Here is a 21,552-nt window from a genome sequence, read left to right on the forward strand (position 1 = left end):
AATAAACAAATAAATAAATAAATAAATAATAAAATAAATAATAAAATAAAATAAAAGAAATGGAAAGCAAGGAAGGAAGGAAGGAAAAAAGAAAAGGAAAGGAAAGGGAAGGGAAGGGGAGGGGAGGGGAAGGGAGGAGAGGGGAGGAGAGGAGAGGAAAAAGGAAAAAGAAGGAAAAAGGAAAAAGGAAAAAGGAAAAGGAAAGGAAAGGAAAAGAAAGAAAAGAAAAGAGAAAAGGAACTCTATAAAATAAGTAGACCCTTTTAAAATTTTGCCATGGGATTTTTATTATATTTATCATATTATTCTTATCTCTCTTGTCCCTTCCCCTCACATTAATCTCTTTTCTCAACTTGTTTCTTTTTCTTTTTTTAAAAATAATATCTCTTATTATATGGTTTCATATATGTGTAACCATGTATACTTATCATCATCTCTCTCCCCCCTCATGTTCTCCCCCTTTTTGACTTTGTAACCACTGTGTCCTCCAATCAGTGCTGTCTGCTGGAATGTTCATTGACCATGTTCCCCCATCTTGTGTGGGCAACTATAGCTGCAGTGAAGGCAATGGCCGTGTCACACACAGAAGACACCATTCCATAGCGTGTCTCCCCATCCCCTGGCTCTTACATTCTTTTCTTTCCCACTTCCATGATGGTTCCTGAGCCTTGAGGAGTGGCGGTTGACACAGACATCCCATTTATAGGTGGGTATTCAACAGTCATTTATTCTTTGTATTGTTTCCCACTGTCTTCATCGGGATGTCAATACTTCTTTTGATGCTGCTGGAAAGTGTTGTTATTTCCCCCAGGAGACTGGAGATGCTGTAGAGAGATAGCTGGTCCCAGAGCACGCCCTGAAGGAGGGAGCGCAACCATCTGTGTTCTGTGGGAAACCTGAGAGCAACAACGCAGGTTGTTCCAATTTTGTGGGAAAATATGGAGGACAAATAGGCCTTGAGTGCTCAGACCATGTGTCTTTAAATAACAGAGAGGTAGGTAAACTTTTCTCTGGCTTTTGGTATATTCAGAGTATACAACTGTGAAGCTATTATTTTTATACTTAAGACAGTGTGTCACTGCTTTAGATCCCCTAACATTCTCGCTTCCATTACTCAGGTGCTAGAACGTGAGTGGGCACCATCATGAAACCTATTTTGTAACAGCAGCTTGCTCCTGTCCTCTGCTTAGCTGTCTCTGGGAGTTGGTTTGGATACAAACCGAGTTTCTTAAGAGTGATACTGCAGGGAGGCTCTATCCTTATAAAACAAAAATCAGGAAAGCTGTCCTACAAGACAAGGCAGGAGGAAAATCAACAACACAACCATATGTATACATATGTATAGAGGATCTAGGTCCAGCCAATTTGTGCTCTTTGGTTGGTGGTTCAATCTCTGTGAGCTCCCATGGGCCCAGGTTAGTTCGCTCTATAGGTCTTCTTACGTTGTCCTTAACCCCTCCGACTCCTCAGTCTTTCCCTGGACTCTTCCACAAGACTCCCTGAGCCCTACCTAATGTTTGGCTCTGGATCTCTGCATCTATTTCCATCTGCAGCTAAATGAAGCCTCTCAGATGGCAGCTGTGCTAGCTAGGCTCCTGTCTGCAAGCATAGCACAGTATCATCAGTAGTGTCAGGGCTTGGCTTTCTTCCACACAGTGGGTCTCACGTTGGATCAGTTACTTATTGGCTATTCCTGAAGAAAATTGGGAGTAGTTCTACCTCAAGACCCAGCTATACCACCCCTGGGCATATACCCAAAAGATGCTCTACCATCCCATAAGGACACTCGCTCAACTATGTTCATAGGAGTTTTATTCATAATAGTCAGAAACTGGATACAACCCAGATGTCCCTTAACCAAAGAATGGACAAAGAAAATGTGATACATTTACACAGTGGAATACTACTCAGCTATTAAAAACAAGGATATCATAAAAATTTCAGGCAAATGGATGGGACTAGAAAATATTATGAGTGGGTGTAACCCAGACCCAGAAAGGCATGCATGGTATGAACTCACTTTTAAGTGGATATTAGTCATGAAGTACAGGATAACCATGCTACAATCCAAAGACCCAGAAGGGGAAATAAAATAGACATCAGCAGTGGATGGAGAGAGGGAACTGGATGGAGAGAGTAACAGAGGTGGGGATCAGGTACGAGGAGAGCAGGTGTAGGGGGTGAGAGGGATGGGAGAGAGAAGAGGAATCAGTGGGAAGAAGTCACCTCTGGGACAAGCTGGAGACCTAGAACAGGAAAGGCTCCTGAGAGGATATGGGGGTGACCCTAGCTGATACTCCTAGCAGTAGTGGGGGTATGGAGGCTGAAATGGCCACTCCTGTGACCAGGAAGGACTTTCAGTGAAGGGAGGGGGACACAACCCACCCACAAAACTTTCCACCCAAAATTTCCACCAAAATTATAAGATGTGCAGGGATAAAGATGGAGAAGAAAGTCCTTTTAAAATAGGCATAATGGCATTTAGTTTTTGTGTTAGAGAACCCAAAGGTCTTTCACATACTATCAACATTGTATGAGGCATACAGGGTGGCCAGGGTAGTCCATCTAAAAAGGAGGCTTCATGCTGGGAATAAACGTAAGAAAATAGGAAAATGACTGATTTTCCTCAGCAAAGATTCCTGTTCCATTGCTGCTAAAGGGCTTCCTGGGAGGGTCCTGAGTTCCACCTGCTGTCTTACACAGTGACTGCAAGCTGGCTCTGCTCTGTGCCACCTCAGTCTCTCTAGCCATGGAGGCTTTCTGACACAAGGAGGCAGCACCTCCAGGTGAAAACCCTGCTGCAGCTGGTGAACCCTTGCAGGATCTTCTGGTAGGGAAAAGTATTGCTAGGAGTATGGAGGAGCTTGGTCCCTGATAGAAGGGTTGGAAGACGGCCCCCTGCCAAGACCGCACCCCCCAATTCCACCCCATGTCCGACCACCATTGTCTTTCTCTCTCCCTCTCTCTCCCTCCCCCTTTCCTTCCCCCTCTCCTCCTCTCCCCTTCTCCCCCTCCCCTTCCCTCCCTCTCCCCTTCTTCTTTAACTTGCCAGATAACCTTGACTATGCAAGCCACTGAGACTTTAGGGTTCGTCTTCTGCATGGGTCTATCAAGAAGCTAATTGATGTATCCATTTTGTCTTAGGTTCTTTATCCTCTCTTAGGCAAAATAGTTGTAAAGAAAAACTGAGTGAGTCCCATCTCAGCTACACAAAAATCAACTCAAAATGATTCAGAAAACTTAACTTAAAAATCTGAAACTACTGCAGGAAAATACTTCAGGCTGCAGATAGAATAAAAGACTGTCTTGCTTTTTTTCTGGTGCATTTTGAACTTTTATTAAAAAACATTGGCTTTCTTTCTCTCTGTGTTCCATATAGCTAAGCATGATAAGATGGGGGGGGGGTTTACGTGTCTGATACCCATCTTTCTATAGGACACCATACTGGTCTGAGAGTCATTTAATCATAGAACAGTATGAAATAATTCTGAAAATGAATTTTTCTGACAAAAAAAAATCATACACCACAGTAGAACTGGCCTTATGGAAGGTAGCATTTTTGTTCCCCAAATAAAAATAAATAAGTAATCTGTTCCACTTTATGCAAAGAACAAGATGTATTTTGAATTGGATCACTCCGAGCAAGTTGGGTGGATCCTAACATTTGTGGGCATAAAAGTAGATTTCATATAGTATTTCTCTTATTTTTTATTAATTAAAGATGTCCCTTGACAGCTTCCTTCGCGTATATAATGCATGAGGAATACTCTCATCCTCTGCCCTCTCTTCAATTCCCCTCAGCTACCCTTGCAAGTCCCCACAAATACAATTCTCATATTCTTGTCTACATTTTGCAACCAGGGATGTCTCAGTGACATGGATTTGGCTATCCATTGCAGCCTGTTGGACTCAGCAGTGGGTGCAAAACTGTAGACAACGGCTTCCTCTCTCCCTGTCTTCTGGCTCCTACATTCTTCTCACGGCATCTTCTGCAATGTTACTCAAGCCCTAGAGAGTGTGCTATAAATCCCTGTATCCCTAGTCTCTCCAGGACTTTTATCAGGAAGGAAAGTTGCGTTTTGCTGCTGGCCTTTCAAGTGTCTAGTGAGAGGATCATGTGGCTTTTAGTCTTTGTGATAGAATTATATTTATGGATTTATTTATGTTGAGCCTTCCCTGTATTCACAGGATGAAGCCAACTTGATCATGGTAGGTCATGTTTTCAGTGTGTCTTGAATTTGAATTGTTAAGATTTTATTGAGAATTTCATAGAGGATATTTGCATGTTTGTAGAGGATAGTTGGTTAGTATTTTCCTTTGTGTTGGGTTTTTGTGTTGTTTTGATACCAGGGCAACAACAGCTTCATAAAAAGAATTAGAGCCTGCTGACTCCCATGCCATGCAGTGAAGACAAGAAAAGACACCCTGAGACTTGCCTGCTGCTGCATGGCTTGGGAGGGTTGTACACTCCTAGAGATCCTCTTGCAACCACACCATGTGGGTCAGACAGAGGAGGTCACCCAGAGGGTGTCTGCCTGCAGCAGGAGCCACTACAATGTGCAAGTATATGATGGATAGATGGGAAAAAAAAGAGAAGAGGAATAGTTTAAGCATTATGAATAGTGACCAAACTGGAGACTTGAGAGTAGAGAGGAGTAGCCTGTTGTAAGTGGCCAGCCACACCACTGGAGCCGTGGTGAGGTTCCAGGCCAAACTGCCACTGAGGGCCATGTCTAGATCCATGGCTACTCATCGGCAGAGGTTGGTGTCGTTGTATGAGGATCATATTATCACTAGAGAACATGGAGATGTACCCGGTTTGGCAACTGACTGGGACTACATGGGGATGTTCAGGGACTTGTACAGAACTGTTCCTGCCCCTCACTGGCTTTGGTGCTCTGGAGAGCTGGCTCCACCTCTCCCCGTGGCAGGATTTGGGAGAGCAGACGCTGCCCCTCAATTAGGAAGCATAGTAGAGCTGGTCCAGGCCTCAAGGGCAGTAGATGAGCTGACCCCGAGGGTTTAAGAGCAGGAGAGCTGACCCTGCCCCTCATTGCCATGGGGTGGCATGTGCATGGAGGTGATGCCTCTCCCCTCATTGCTCTCCACCTCCAGCAGTTGGGAAAGCTGGCCCAGGGGTCATGAAAGAAGGTAAGCTGGCCCTCCCCTCTTGTTGGTTGCAGCACTTGGGAAAGTGAGCTATGCACCTCGCCTGAATAGCACAGTGAGCTGGCCCTGGTGGAGGGGGCTCAGGTGAGTCAGACCCATGGGGCATAAGTGCAGGAAAGCTGACTCCACCACTCATCTGCCATGAGGTGGTGTTGGGGGTGGGGATAATGTCCTCCCTCCCTGCTTGCTCCTTCTCACCAGTGGTAGCAGAGAGACCTGGTCATGAGAGCAAGAGAACTAGCCACGCCCCTCACTGGGTATAGCACTCAGGAGAAAGTTGTCTATGCACAGGCTGTAGCACAATAGAGCTGCCCTGGAGGCAAAGGCACTGGTGAGCCAGCCAGGAGGGCATGAGAATGGGGATGCTTACTCTGCTTCCTGACAATGGCAGTCTTGGGTGGCCTAGCTGGAGCAGTACTGGAGAGTTCACCCTGGTGGTGCAGATAAGGGAAAGTCTGCATGCTGACAAGCTCAGCTACCCCCGAGAGCCAGGGCTTTGAGTTGGCCCACCACAAAATCTACATCATCTGTGAACTGTTGGCACACATGAAAGGCTGGTCCTGCTGATCCAAAGCTGCAGGGTCTCCATGACAACAGGGTAACAATAGGTTAATAGAGAGGAGTCCCCAGAAGGATCCAATGTTGATGGAGTCACAGAAACCAGAGATTGGTCAAATCAGACCAATGACTCATTGCAGTGAACATTTGCAAGTGAAAATGTGTGGTCAGAGGGATATACTGTGGGACACACTGTGACATACTGCATGATGAGAGATTTTCTATGCTTTGTTTTGTTTAGTGTGTGTGTGGGGGGTGTGTGGTGTGTGTGGGGTGTGTGTGTGGGGGTGTGGTATGTGTGGGGTGTGTGTATGTGTGGTGTGTGTGTGTGTGTGTGTGTGTGTGTGTGTGTGGTGTGTGTGTGTGTGTATGTGTGGTGTGTGTATGGTGTGTGTGTGGTGTGTGTGTGTGATGTGTGTGTGTGTGTGTGTGGTGTGGTGTGTGTGTGTGATGTGTGTGTGTGTGGTGTGGTGTGGTGTGTGTGTGTGTGTGAGTGTGTGTGTGTGTGTGTGTGTGTGTGTTATTGGGGGGGGGCGGGGCTCTGCAAGGGTAGAAAGCAGATTCGAGGGGATTGGGAGATGACCAGGTCTGTGGTGCATGATGTGAAACTCACAAAGGATCAATAAAAAGTTTTTAAAAAAGAATTAGGAAGTGTTCCTTCGGTTTCTATTTTGCACAATACTTTTGGGGTTGTTGGCATTAATTCTTTGAAGTTTTGGTGGATTCCTCTGGTCATGGACTTTTTTAGTTGACAGATCCTTAATTACTGATTCTATTTCACTAGGTTGAGGATATGTTTATTGTTTTATTTCATGCTCGTTTATCCTTCACAGGTCTTATATATAAAGAAATTCATACATTTCTCATAGGTTTTCCAGCTTGGTGGTATACAGAGTTTTAAAGTATGTCCTTATGCTTCTCTGGTCTTCACCAGTGTTTATTCAGATGAATCCCTTTTTATCTCTAATTTTATTAATTTGATCTTTTCTGTGTGTCTTTTGATTAATTTAGCCAGAGTTTGTCAATCTTACTGACTTTTTCTTTTCAAAGAATCAACTGTTCATCTCATGGATTCTTTGTATTGTTTTGTTGTTTGTTTGTTTGTTAGTTTCTATTTCATTGATTTCAGCTCTGGGCTTAATTATTTCTCCTTGTCTACTTTTTGAGGGTATTATTTCTTTTTGTTTTTCTAGAGCTTCTAAAATATCATTAAGTTATTAATATGAGAGCCCTACAACTTTCTGATATAGGCACTCAGTGCTATAAACATGCCTTCATTGTGTCCCATAGGTTTGGGAATGTTGTGTTTTCAGATTTATCCACTTTAAATATTTTAAACATTATGTTATTTTAAATATTATGTTATTTATTTCAGATTCTAAATGTTTTAAATTTCCTGTTTTATTTCTTTCTTGACCCAATTCATACACAATAATATATTGTTCAGCTTCTATGAGTTTGTATTCTTTCTGCTATTTCTACTGTTGTTGATATCCAGCTTTAATGGATACAGATAGGATACCGGTGTCATTCCAAATTTATTACATCTGTTGAGACTTTGTTTGTGTCCTAACACATGATCCATTTTAGAAAAAGTTCAATGAGCTGGTGAGAAGAAAGTATGTTCTTTAGTGTTGGGGTGGAATGTTCTGTAAACATCTGTTAGGTCCATTTGATTTATGACATTATTTAACTCTAGCATTTTTCTGTTTAGTTTTTATTTGGGTGACACGTCTATTGATGAGAGTTGGGTAACAAAATCACTCACTATCATAAAGTTAGGGTCAATATGTGATTTTTAGTTGTAGAAGTCTTAAGGGAATCTACTAGAGATGACTACTCAGACACAGTTTATAACCAGGTGAAAGTCATTATTCTGTCTCACTGAGACTACACTCAGGTATTTGAGACCCAAGTAAAATTTAGAGTATAACTTTTAGAGTAAAAGGTTTTGAGGGCAAAAACCTCGTTCTTTATCTTATTCTACAGCTACAGGGGAGAGGTTTTGAGCAAGCAAGCAGTTTAACAAAAGCTAAGATAAGCAGTTAACTGGAGTGAAATGCTGAACAAGCAAGCAGTTTAGCAAAAGCTAAGATGTTAGCTGGGCATCTTGACCTCAGCTTCCTAGAATAGAACTGGACAATTTTCCATGGGATAATCTCCTCCATCAAGGAGATCAGCTTCTAGATAAACCCAAAATGGCCTCAACAAGAATAAAAGATGGAGGAAACTCTGCACTGTATTCCCCTGCCACATTCGTGTTTCTTTTATGCTCTCTGGTACCCTTGCATTTGGTACACAAATGTTTATAATTATAATATCCTATTGGTGCATTTTTCTTTAATGAGTATGTAATGTTCTTTCTATCTCTTCTGATTACTTTTTGTTTAAAGCCTATTTTGGCAGATATTAAAATATCTATTCTTGCTTGCTTCTTGGGTCTATTTAATTAGAATACCTTTTCCCATCCTTTTCCCATAAAGTGATATCTGTCCCTGATGGTGATGTGTTTTTCTTGGATACAGCAAAAAGAAAGATCATGGTTTTGTTCTGGAGTGGGAGGAGGTGGTCAGAGATAGGGTTTCTTTTTGTTTAACCCTGACTGTCTTAGAATTTGCTCTATAGACCAGGCTGGCCTCAAGGTCACAGAGATCTGCCTGCCTCTCCTTCCCAAGTACAGAGATTAAAGGCCTGCACCACCACCACCCAAGAGATGGTTCAGTAGATAAGAGATCAAATTTTCTAATCTAATCTGTTAGTCTGTATCCTCTTGGGTGTGGCTGAGACCATTAATATTGAGACCTACTAACGAGAATTTTTTATTGATTCATGTTATTTTGTTGTGATGATGTGAGTTTTTCTTCTTTTGATTAGCTGTTCTTAAATTACTTATTCCTTGTGTCCTCTTGGGTTTAGTTAACCTCTTTACAATGAAGTTTTCCCTCTAGGACCTTCTATAGAGCTATAGTGGCAAATAGAAAAATGCATAAATTTGCTTTCATTGTGAAATATTTTCATTTGTCTGTCAGTTGTAATTGACAAATGCAGTTTAGACTGATTAGTTTAGTCTGGGTTGGTATCTGTGGTCTCTTATAGCTTGTAGAACATCTGTCTAGGCCCTTCCGGCTTTCAGAGTCTTCATTAAAAAGTCTGCCTTTATCTAATGTGTCTGCCTATATATGTGACTTGGCCTTTTTTCCTTACAGATTTTTCTATTATTTTTTTGTTGTTGTTTTATATATTTAGCATTCTGATTATCATGTTATAGAGAGTTTCTTTTCTGGGCCTGTCGATTTGATCTTGTAGCTTACTTAATAGGTGCCGCTTTAGATTGTGAGGATTTTCTTCAGTGATTTTTTTTTAAACATATTTTCTGTGCCTTTGACCCGGGCTTCTTTTCCTTCCCCTATACCTATTGTATATGAGGAGTTGCAGTAAAGAAAGTGATAACTTTACCATTTCATGATATGGTTAAGGGGAAGGTTTTTATTGTGCATAAGAGAGATAAAATACCCAGAGGCATCTGGAAGTTCAGCCTGCATAGCACCTTCTAACATCATCAAAGCTAGCTGTCAGGGAGGAAACTTCTAGTCTGGCTGCTGCTTGTTTCCTTCATAAGCTATGAACAAAGTATGTGGTGTCTTCAGTCAAGCCTTACCATCTATTTCTACTATATAATCAAAGGCAATAGCAAATAATCTATAGTCATGTGGGGAGGGGCACTCCCAATGTCTTCCTGACCAAAAGTGCATAGGGAGGATATCTCACACTTGGCACTGGCATTTTCCTGAGAATAGAAAGTGTAAGGGAAGAAATGTCCTTGCCATTATAAAGAAAACAACCTAGTATCTGGGAAAATGGAATCCTGGGAGTGTACCATTGCCTTTGAAATGTATTGCAGGTACTTGTGAATAGGGACTGAGGGAGCCTGGTGGCCAGTGTGGGATTTGATTTGTAACCACAGGTACATAACAGTGGAGAGCCATAGGTTCCCTCTATCAGAGGTAAGGGAAATGACTCCTTTGGAAGATGGTAATCAGTTTCCTATGTTTCTGAAGAATGCTGGCTTTTATACAATATCCAGAAATCCCCCTACAGTCCCTTTGAGCTCTATTTCAAATCTATGGACAGCCTGTGAAGCCTAGCACCTATTATTCACAGGTTTGCTCTTTTCATAGTGTCCACGATTTCCTGGATGTTTTATGCCCGAATATCTTTATGTTTAACATTTGCTTTGACTGGGTTCTCCATTTCTTTTCTCTTGTCTTCAAGACCTGAAATACTTTCTTCTATGCCTTTTAATATGCTGGTGAAGATTACCTCTGAGGTTTTTCTTTGATATCCTGTGTTGTTTATCTTAGTTTGCATTTTTCTTGAGAGATTCTCTTTCTTTCTTGAATTCTACTTTTATGTCTTCTTGACCTGCTTTCATTGTTCCATTAACCCACTTGTGTCTTCACAGGCTTCATTAAAACACTGGTTCATATTTTCTTTAAGGTCCTTGAACATATTTATAATTGACTATATGTTTAGCATGGTGTGGTTCCCCCACTGACCCCGCCCCCCTCCAAGAACGTCAGTTCACAAGATCTACCTTCTTTCCATGAAAAGGTCCAGGAACTACACTATCCATAAAAGCCTAAAGAAATGAGCTAGGAACTTGGTTGCCCACTATAACTGAATGTTAAGAATGTATTACTAAATGCACCACACTTTGATCATAGTACAAAGAGAAAACAGGCTGAAATTAACCTAGAAGGTAGCTTTGGTGAAGCCATAAGTTGCTATGTGGATACTGGATGAGAAAAGTCATCAGTGGACTTACCCAGCAGGTAAGACTTACCCAGAATGCTACAACATTCACTTGCAGGCAAGATATGCCCATGATGGCATCAACTATGGGAATAGCCAACACTTTGTGTTTGGATTTAAGGCCGATTCCACAGGAAACAGTTCATTCTCCTACTATAAACTAACCAAGATTTCATGGTTTTATGGGACTGGAGTAGTATCGCAGCAGCTAAGAGCTTGCAGAGGACCCAGATTTGATTTTTCAACACCTCTGAGCAGTTCACAATCTTCCATAACTCTATGATTTCTATAACAGTCCTAAAGTATAGAGCATCCAACTCCCATTTTTAATCTCCACTAGCAGCAGGCAATCACATGGTGCACAGACACACATGCAGGCAAAACACCAAAAGAAAGCCCCCAACCTCTCCTAAAGAAACAAAGAAAGAAAGAAACAAAGAAAAATGTCCGTGGTTGAGTAGGTCATAGGCCCTCTAGGGGGAACCTATTACTGTTATTTCACTAAGCATATCCTTTGCCTACTACTTTCTAGGCATTGGCTATTGCTGCTTTCAGTTTTACTCAGAGACGCTTCTTTTTAAAAGCAGCAATAGTTGACTCAGAGATGCATAGTTAGTCAAAGTGCTAAGAATAAGTGGCTACTAAGAGCTCATCCTTATATGAAGCATCTATATCAACCCCCACAGCACAGAAAACATCACCAAAGAGGGGATTAGAAGGATGGAAGCAGTGCTGTGAAATTCACTATTGTGCTCATGAATTCATAGCAACTGTGGTTACCTATACAAGGTCTGCACAAAAACAAGCTAGTCAAGATCACAGCTTGGAAAAGGTTGGGGATGGCCCATGAAGTCCCAGCCCTAGCAGAGACGTTATTGGCAGTTGATGGCTGCCCGATGAGTGTGGGGGTAGGGTGACATTTCTTTCAAGTCACTGATAAATTGTTCATGTTTATGCAGATGACACTAACCAGATTCTGTTGGTTATTAACAAACAAATAACAACAAAACAGAAGAGGAGGATATAAAAATGGGAGGGATGGGTGTTAGGGAAACCAGTATGGAAAGAGAGAATGGAATCGGGGTGGATACAATCACGATATACTGTATACACCTATAAAATTGCCATAGAATGGATAGGTGATTGGAATCGATACAGTTACTAGTTGGACCAGTGGGTCCTAGGATTGTGGTTTAAGACTTGTAGTGGGACCAGATGAAGTTTTTGAAAGTGCCCCACTTTGGTAAATACAGACCACTATCTCATGAGAGTAAATCTGGATATTATTGCCACCATTCTACTTTTAAAATACACAGGAGTTAGAGCTCCCACAATGTCACCCTTGAATTCAGCAACTATTCCCTACAAAAACTAGGTGGACTCTGAAAAAAAAAAAAAAACTCAAACAATAGTAGTTCCAACTCCCTCCCGGCACCTACTTATCTTCCATGAGCACACTGATGTGCCCTTAGGTGTTTGAATGCCATGATTTGGTATATTGCACTCTTTGCTTTTTCTTCAGAAGAAGAGGACTAGAGGCCATTAGCATTAATCTGGATTTGTAATGTCGAGGTTTTGTGTTTTACTGTCTATTATAATGGTAAGTTTGAGTCCCCAAAACCTGGATCCAGCACATAGCCCCTGGGACTCTGCCCCAAGTTAATTCTGATTGGTGAGTAAAGATATTGACAGCCACACAGAGCAGCTCTAGTTTAATTAGCTTACAAACAAGTAGGTCTCCATATGGCTTCTTCATCCACCCTTCATCTTGAATAACCCTCCCTCTCCTCCCTCCACACCCTTCTTTTCCATCTTCCACTTGCCATGCCTCACTTGAACTTTACACCCCCAGTTGTCCCCCTGCTTATATTTTCATAACACATGGAGCACCCAAAAGAAGGTAGGAGAGAGAGAAGCCCCAGCGTTATGTAGAGATGAATTCGTTTGTTATGTGAAGTCAAGTTGAAGAGGAACAGTAGACACACTACAAGAAGTGTGACTCGGAGGACAACGGCAGAGAAAGTCCTTCCAATGGATCAAACTCTAAATAGGGTGGTTAGTTATCTATTTTACATGAAATAAAAGAGTCTGCTGGGAGGTAGAGAGATGGCTCTTAGCAGCTAGGAATACTCACTGATTTGGAGAGGACTGTCTTCAGTTCTGGACTCCTCCACCAGGTGGCTCACTATTAATTGTAACTCCAATTGCAGGGGATCTGATCTCTGTCCTCTCCTCTGGCTACTGCTTCTTGTTAGGACAGGAACAGAAGCCTTCATGGACAAAGAGTGAAAGATGGGGTAGAGGCATATGGGTGTACAGAAAGTGGGCTAAATGTATGCATGACAATGCCCCCAAGAGAGAACCCACAGAGCCCCTAAGTGGACACACGGCTTAGCCACTTACTGTCAGCCATCTTAAGACTTTAACAACTTGGCACTGGCACAGGGGGCACCACCCTCTGCTGCATCTGTTCGTGGTCCTAACAAACAGCACAGCACTCCACTAAGCTCAGCCGAGTTAACTACTGTTTTGCTGCTGTGGCTTGTCTGTCTGTTTGTGGGTACTGAGAACAGAACCAAGGCCCTCGTGCATTTTAGGCAATTGCGTGACCACCTAGTTATAAGCCCAGTCCTGTGGTTTTTACTTTGCTATCGAACATCTGCCAGCAACATCAAATTGCTAGTATAACTCCACACTTCTCCACAAAGCCATCAGCTTCTTTAGTAGCAAATCAAATACTTAGAGCCCCTTTCATCTCTGCAAGGGCGATGATGCATTATCACAGGGTAAGATCTACAGAGTGAGTTCCAGGACAGCCAGGGATATACAGAGAAACCCTGTCTTGAAAAAAAAATCTATGATCTTAACCAAAGAATCCCAACCAGTATGAATGTCCCTCTCACTTCCCAGATTCAAACCCATCTGAAAATGTGGTAAGAGATGTGGGCTGTTATGGTGATCCACACCAAGCATTCTGGTGTGAACCACAGAGGAAGTTTTTAAACAGCTTGTGTGCACTCCTGAAAGGCCATCCTGGCATCTTTTGATCCACCTTTGTGGGCAGACTGCAGGAAGTCAAAGTAGCCTGGCATTCTCCTAACGGCTTTTTGAATGCCATCGGGTTTCAGGGTTGAACATTGCAGGGTCACAATCTCTCCTATCAGCTAAATGATGGTTGTAACTGTAAAAATTTGCCAAATGCCATTATAAAACGAGCACTTGAGCTATCCAAACAGCTTTCTCTGTCGTTCCTTGGAGTGGTGACAAGGCTCATAGTTCAGCTTCCTTTGTGAGTTTCTCAGTAGCTGATCAGGACGTGCAGTAATAGGGTTGGTTTTCCAACCCTTGATATGCTGACGAGACTGGAAAAGTGTATCTTTCCAGCACAGGACAAGGGCAGGGGAAAGGGCTTCAAAGCATCAGGTAGAAGGGGTGCAAAACTGCAGTCATACAGCAGGAATGTATGTAAGTCTTGACTAGCAAGGAAGAGAAAGCTCCGAGCAAGCAGCCCAAGGTGCCACCATTCATCTCTTGCTCTCCACTGTCGCTTCAGAGCTGAGCTTTTCTGTTTGCTGAGTTTTAGCTTTGTGATCATGTTTATCGAATAGAGCTGTTTGCTAAAACTGAGACTGGGAGCTCAGGGGTGGAGGAACAGGTAGAAAGGGACTAATAATATACTTTCACTAGACTCTGACATTTCATTCTGAACTCAGGGGGTCACAGTTGGTAGAAGCCAATGTAAATGTGCTACCACAGACTTTGTTCTGGGTAAGGAAGTTCAGTTACACCCTTATCCGAATAGGAGTCAGTACAAAGTTCTCTCTCCCATAAAATTTCAGAGCCAGAACAGCTTGGCTCCGGGTCTGTGCATTGTAAAGTAGCCTGGGATAATGATACTATTTATGTCTTTAGTAGCCTTTAAGTCCACTGTTGCAAAGTGGATTAAATTCTGAAGGCACTCTAATACACATCATTTATAAAATGAAAGTAAGATGTTGACTTTAAAATACAAATTTAATTTAGTGACATTCTTAAACTACTTTAATTTTTGTCTTTCAAATACCAAAATGAGAGGGGAAGGGAAGGAAGGAGGGGGAGAGGGGAGGAAGCCAGTGGGGGATTCATGAACAGATGAAAGCTTGCAAGGGATTTTCAGCATTCCGTTAGTATAAGACACCTGCTTCCTCTTGCTATAAACTAAGCTAGTGATGTTACCAGTGGCTGACATTTTCTGAGAATTTATTGTACCTTTTTGCATTTATTCTACATGATACCTTCATGAGGCAAGAACTGTTAATTCTTAATTAACATATTAGAATAGTCTGGTTTAAAAAGAACAAATAATCTGACCCATATTACTTTCCCATAAAAACAAAAGCAAAAACACCCAAACAAACAATCAAAGAAAAACAAAACAAAACAACAACAACAAAAATCCTTGGCTTCAAAGTCTATGTTATTCAACACAGCGTGATGTTTCCTAAGGAGAAGAGATGGGCTAGGCCTTAGCTACCCCTCTAGCACCTGCATGAGAATTATTAGTTCTGGGATGAGCCTCTGAGGGTAGAGCTATGCGCACTTCCTCTTATTGCACACTACTCAAGGGTACCACTTCTAAGAGGATGCCTCTCATGTGGCAGGTGTACTCTAACATGCAAGAGGTTATTGCCTACCAATGAAGATCAGGTGCTCAGGAATGGGAACCAAGTGGAAACCTATGCTGGCCAAGTCCTGGCATAGCAGTAGGCATGACTATCATAGTCACCAGTGCACACACACACACACACACACACACACACACAGAGAATATGTTGGGTGTTTTAGGGGGAAAATCAGTTTTGTTATAATTCACTGCAAAGTATTGAAGCATAACTAAGGACACAAGCCGTATGCAGAGGACCATTTGAATTGTGCTTATAAATTTGGGAGTAGCGGGTTATCATACTCCAAGAATCCCACTTATACTTCAATGTCTCCATATCTGGGAAAGCATTGGATAACATCTTCAACTGCCCATGGTGTTACGTAACAAAGCACCAACTGAATCCATGCTAAAGAAGAAGAACCTTTTGATTTGGCCCAAGGGTGTTATTTTCTATGAGGGGCCCTGGCAATGGTACTTAAGCACAGCCTACAGCACCCTTCCTCTTCTGGGCTCCTTTGTTCAACATGTTTAGGTTGTGTCAATTCAAGGCCAACAGTTGTAGGAACAAACATTGTATCTTTTGCAAAGAAAAGAGCCTCTGTAGACTGTTTTCCCAGGGGAAATACTGGGGTGCTTTTTAAGTGAATCATCTGCTTCAGCCACACTTGTCCAGGTCTCTTTCTTCTGTGAAGACCGTCTCATTAGTTCTATTGTTCTTTGTGCAGGACACAAATTGGTAAACACCAGACCATGAATTTAAACTAAAGTTGCTGAACCAAACCACTCAAATGCCTTTTCCTAGAAGCTGAAGTGTCCAGGTCAGCCATCGGGCAGCCGCTGATAGCCAGCTTTGGGGGGGATTTCCTCTCCTGAACCCTGAAATCCCCTTCTCTCCAGCTCAGGTGGTTACATCACTGGTTTTGGAGGCTCCTAAGAAAACTGCTGAGATGGGTACCCTAAATGTCTGAGACCTTGCACAGGGTATAAGAGGAAGGAAGGTGGGGATCAATGTGCTACCCTGAAGCTGTTGTCACCAGCCCTGGAAAAGGTTCCAAAGAAACAAGTGGCAGCGAGGGCAAGAGACCAGAACTGACTTTCTGTCACCGGTAAAACTCGAGAGAAGGGACCCTGATATAACTTGCAGAAAGGTGAGTAGCAAGGCTTCCCCTTCGGCCGCAGTCTTCCAGCTCTAGTTCCCACAGCCATCAACTCCTCACCCTGCCTTCTCAGCCTCCAGATCGAGAGGAAGCCACCGGAAGACCCCCAAACACCAGCATCTCCTCAGATAAAAGAAAGGGTCCAAGTTGATCTTGCTCAGGACTAACATGGACCAAGGTGCCCCAGCTAAGCCCAGTGAACAAAAGGTAACGTGGCTTTCTCCTGGAGGTCTGGGTCTTGCTCCCAGCAAGGGTAGTACGTTGCAGCAGCAACTGTAACTTGTGCACCAGGGTTCTCCTCTGAGCAGGGAGGCTCCTGACAAAGGCCGCGAAGACTCAGGAGTTCAAGCCCCAGCCTTCCTTTTCTGTACTCTCTTCTCCACTGCAGCCAAGTATTCTGAGTCTGAAACCTGGGTAAGACAGAGCCAGCAGCACACATTAGATACAGAACACATAGCCACTCAGGAGAGGCTCTTATTTTGAAGTGGAGGGCAATAAGCATCAGGGTCAACTTAGCAGTCTCCAGCAATGCCAAACCTGGTGATGCTCTGCTCTTCCCTCTGCACATGCAGACCATCCCAGGAATGGGGATGAAAGCAGAAGAGAGATTCAGAGGTTCTAAGGGTGGGCAGGGAAGTCACACACCCACCTGTGATGGAAGATGAGGTGGCTGTGTTTCCCAGTAGACCTCAGAGGGCCCAAGCTGCTAAGCTCTGAATGTGGTTGGGGTAACAAAGATCTGGGACTCCCAGAGTCCTGCAGAAAAGACTCCTGACGGTCATTGGCAGGGAGGGTGACGATTGACAAGGCCCCTTCAATGCTTCCTCATTGCCCCATGGAGACAGCTTTGTTCCTAAAGCACCACTGGGCTTCAGAAAGTTCTGGATGGCCTAGTGATGTTGGCCTTTATGTGAGCCATATAAGGACTTGACACTTTGGAAACAGTAGCCTGTGGTGTCAGAATGCTAGCCATGCAGGGAACCTGGATTTGGTGAATAGTAATCAAACTGGGAACTAAGTGCAGCCACACCCTGGGAGAGCCTAGAGAGGACCAGCTAAGGCAGGGAAGAGCAGGACTTCCCTTGACAGTAGTCCCCAAGGGAGGGGACATGGTAAATTGTGGTAGGAAGAGAGCTGGAAGATGTAAGAAACCTGGGTCTTGTCAAACTAAGTCACAGTTTGTCTTGGCCCCTAGACAATAGGGCAGCCAAAGGCTCTATAGATGTAGCTGAGCAGAGCCAAGCTTGGTTAACAAGTGGCTAGGAGCCTCGAGTTTTTTCCTTTTCTCCTCTCTCTTCCCTTCTCCTTTTATCTCCCCTTTTCCTTTATCTCTTGCATTTCTCCTTATTGCTCTCTCCTCTCTCCCATCCCCTTTCTCCTCCTCTGATTCAATCTTGCACTACTGCCCGTGGCTTTCTATGGTATTGTTGGGAGTGAAGAAGGTTCCTCGCCTCGCTCAACCACTGACTTAGAGTCGGAGCACTGATCATTCTTACGACTGGTAAAGCGTGCATTCATGTTAAAAGAAAAGAGAGTGGCACCTGTAGATCCAGAGAACTGCAGCCAAACACCCATGAAAGTCCTCAGAGAACACAGAAGATATGTGTAAGATATGATCTGTCTTTTTAATCACTGAGACGTGACCCCTTTGGGGGTCCCTTGACAGAAGCACTGGGTTCCTGTTCCCAGTAGCTGCCCACGGGGCTCACACTCTGCTCTGGATCTGGTTTCAGAGTGTAAGCATAGAAGGACGTGGCATAGGGCTTTGCTTTCAGTGAGCTACCAAGGCCAACAGGAGAATGCAGAACAGAGGGTAGAATGGAGATGGAGAAGGTCCAAGAGGACTTTCTAGAGATGATGGTGAAGAACGGCACCCTACAGCCAACGGGGTGACAGGGTGACAATTTAGTTTTAACTCAGTTGTACAGGGACAGTGAAACAGAAACCTCCCCGCTGAGAGAAAGAATTCCTCTCTGCAAGGGGAAAGGAGAAAAGCCAGAGGGGTGATAGCCTTCATTCCAGGAATGCTGTACCCCCGACAAGGTGTCTGTCCCGTACTGAGAAACATCTGTATCCCCCAGAGAAGGCCAGATCCCTGAGACTGCCCCTTCCAGGCAAAGTGGCTTTTTACACTCTTTCTGGTCTTTGCCTCCCACCAGTTTAGAGCTCCCCTGGGGTGCTAGGGCTGGGATCTCACGGAGGAATTTGTCTCTTTTAAACACAGAAATCTCATGAGTAAGGCAAACTCATGAGCAAATCTTCCTGGCAGCACCTCACTTGCCAGGACACGCAGTTCCCTGGCCCTGCCTTTCGGGTAGAGCTACCCAGCTACTGGAGCAAACTGAGAATGCACAGCCAGAGTGCCGAGCCCTGGACTCCCGACCACTCTCTCCAGCTTCTCACAAGCCTCCCTCTGGCCTCTTGTCTTTGGCTGCAGGTCCCCAGCCTGAGAACGAGATGGGAAATACTTCTTCTCACACTCTGTCTGCTCCATGGTGAGTCCATAAACAGCCAGGCTTCAGAGACTGTGGGAGAGCTGGCAGTGGAACTCAGAACCAACCAGGCAGGTCTACTGCCTTCTTTCCTGGGATCCAACGTCACTGCACCGTGGATCTGAGCTCTGGGAAATGAAGGCCATGAGAGCTTAGGGGAGACTGCATGTGCCTAGCTCAATGCTACCTAGAATAGTCAAGCACACACACACACACACACACACACACACACACACACACACACACACCACCTAGGCCCCCACCTCCACCCCTGCTCTCTGCCGCTTAAATGGACGAGTGAAAGTTAGCCGTTTACAATGTGTTCTAAGGTTCCAAGGACTGCCAAACACAAATGTTACAGGCTTAGTGTCCGCTCCTTTGACAAACACTTAAGCACCAGGCCCAACACTAACAACATAAAAGTGGAGACCCTATCCTACACATAAAGAAGTCAGTAAACAAAGGAATTACATGATTAAAAATATAACTGGTCACTCACTTAATGGGTATTTATACAGGGCTTAGTATGCATCAGGAGCTGAGGACAATTCCATTAGCGATAGAATCCAGTCCTGGCAGTACTTGCAGCCTGGCATGCTGAGGCAGCCAGGTATAGACCAGGCAAGAGGGTAACGGATCCTTTCCTCATGCAGTGGTGCCTACATTTTGTTATGATGGTAATGGGGAGCCACTGAAGATTATAGTGTATGTGGAGTGTCTATCAGTTAGACTCTAGTCCAGGGACTTGTTCTACAAATCGTTATTGAATTCACTAACAAGCGAAAGTACTGTGATAATACTAAAAATGGATTACTCATGTCTGGCTCATTGACAAGTCACAGTGTAGCAGCAGTCACCGCTGCTGCTCTGTGATGTGTGATGGAGAGTTCTCTAATCTTATTGTACCTCAGGAAGGCACAGGGCCTCTCTGTTCACATACAGAAAACAGACTGCTTTATGTCTCTAAGTATTCTAAACTTGACAGTTCTAAGGTCAGTCCGTACTTTAATCCCCACTCAGAGACCTGCTCCTGTATCCCTGCATGACCACAGGCTCTGTGAACATTAAGAGGTGTAGTCTTTGGCTCGTCGCCCCCGTACTGCCACTTAATACCCAGCAGATTTAGAGTGAGCAGGAGGCGGTGAGGATTGCTCTCTTACTCCATGGAGTGTTGGGACAGGGATTAGAGCTGACCTCACACTTCATTCCTAAGAATAGATTTGTAGGCATTTGGTGGCACCTGATAGCTCGACTTCTCTCTTCACCCAGGTTCATCCATGACCCCTCCACACAGAAGGTCACATTCCAGATGGCTGCAGGCTGGCTCTCCTCAGTTCAGGACCCATCTCTACAATGTGGAAGCACACACAGCTCCCACGCCCCTTTGCTGCTGGAAGAACTCCCTTTCAGGTACAGCCCCTCTTCTCCCTCTGTCTGGCCACAGATCTCCTTTGTCAAACTAAGTCTTATCCCAGTATAAGGCCTGCAGTTGGGGCACCCTGGTGCTCACTCCCAGTCCCTGCCCCAGTCCCCAATGGAAGTCAGAGCAACATAGTACACTATGGTTGGACAATGATGGAGATGAGTGAGACCCTGCCCCACTCCCCATCCATCCAGCAAGAAGCAGAGACTTAGCAATAGGGTCCCCAGGTGAGTTAATCCTAAATACCAGCCCATTCTTTAATTATCACAGTTGACTAGTATATAATTTAAATCCTTAAATCATTATGGAAGCCAAGAGCTATATTTAATAGCTCACCACGTGAGTACTTGAGCTATTGTGTAGGGTAAGTGGGGTCCCTGTCTGCTCTGCCTCAGGGCATGACTGCTGGGGGAGGCAGGATGTGGAAGTTGGACCCTGCCTACCCTACTGTTGTGGGGAATCCACAGGCAGGACGCTGCTGCTCTGAGGATGGCAGGATGGCGCAGTCTGAGGTCCTGGGGACAGCCAGAACTGGCTGGGAGCTGGGGGGTGTCCCCAGACCTGCAAGGAGGCCACGGATGCCTGGTTCTCAGGCTCTTGGGCACCCTGGTGCTGCTGGGAGCCTCAGAAGAGCTAAGAACAGAGTGAGGGCCTGTGAACTGAATCTAGCCCAGGGGGAAAAGGGAAAATTCGCTGGATCCTGAGGGGAGAGTCTTGATGGCAGGAGGCTGGGTTTGGCTTAACTTGGTCGAGACAGTGGCTGGGAGGTCAGAGAGACCGTCTATAGGAGATTAGATGGTGGCTTTTTAGGTGAAAGCCTTCTCCATTGCTCCCCATGGTGGATCCCAATGAAAAGAGGCAGTCATGGTTTTAAGGCATTTATTGTCATGGTGGAAAGTGGATGAGTAAAACCGTACTCCATTTCTCAGGGCGGGCCAGAGGTTAAATACCTTTTGCAGGGAGGAGTGTCTGGGAAGGAGAGTTTATTGGCTAAGCCTCCAGGCCTTTAGGTACCTCATTAAAATGGAGATCTGTCTTGAGTCTACGTGACCACAGGTCACATCCTCTACCTGTGGAGGGGTTTGGGACACTGCCCTTACCTGCCTAATGGTCACAAATCTATGGAGGGCTACGGCCTCGTGCCAGGAGCCTGGTTCCCAGGGAGCAGGGTGAAACGCCTTCTGTCCCTTTAGGGTCACTGGGGTTTCTAGCGTTATCTCGATCAGGAACCAGACTGCCTTTCATGATCCTACAGTATTGGTTCTTAATTTCGGTATTAATGAAAAAGTTAGTGTA

At 44.3% G+C, this 21,552-nt stretch overlaps 1 protein-coding gene across 8 annotated transcripts in view; it reads left to right on the plus strand.

Moving 5' to 3' along the window:
* Window positions 1-265: 265 nt before the first annotated feature.
* Window positions 266-21,552, plus strand: part of Fcamr (Fc receptor, IgA, IgM, high affinity) — a 41,198-nt gene continuing 19,911 nt past the window's right edge. For 4 of the 8 annotated variants that reach the window (XM_017321923.2, XM_017321921.2, XM_017321922.2 and 1 more), the window contains exons 1-2: window positions 18,512-18,836; window positions 20,103-20,243. In XM_017321923.2, the coding sequence (XP_017177412.1) occupies window positions 18,590-18,836; window positions 20,103-20,243 (388 nt within the window). In that variant the 5' untranslated portion in view covers window positions 18,512-18,589. Of the gene's footprint in view, window positions 707-811; window positions 995-15,909; window positions 16,003-16,081; window positions 16,333-16,414; window positions 16,549-18,511; window positions 18,837-20,102; window positions 20,244-21,552 lie in introns of those variants that run through there. The other 4 variants (XM_006529787.4, XM_017321925.2, NM_001170632.1 and 1 more) reach the window with 4 other exon arrangements.

Source organism: Mus musculus, chromosome 1 (assembly GCF_000001635.26).
Source record: "Mus musculus strain C57BL/6J chromosome 1, GRCm38.p6 C57BL/6J".
Taxonomy (NCBI): Eukaryota; Metazoa; Chordata; class Mammalia; order Rodentia; family Muridae; genus Mus; species Mus musculus.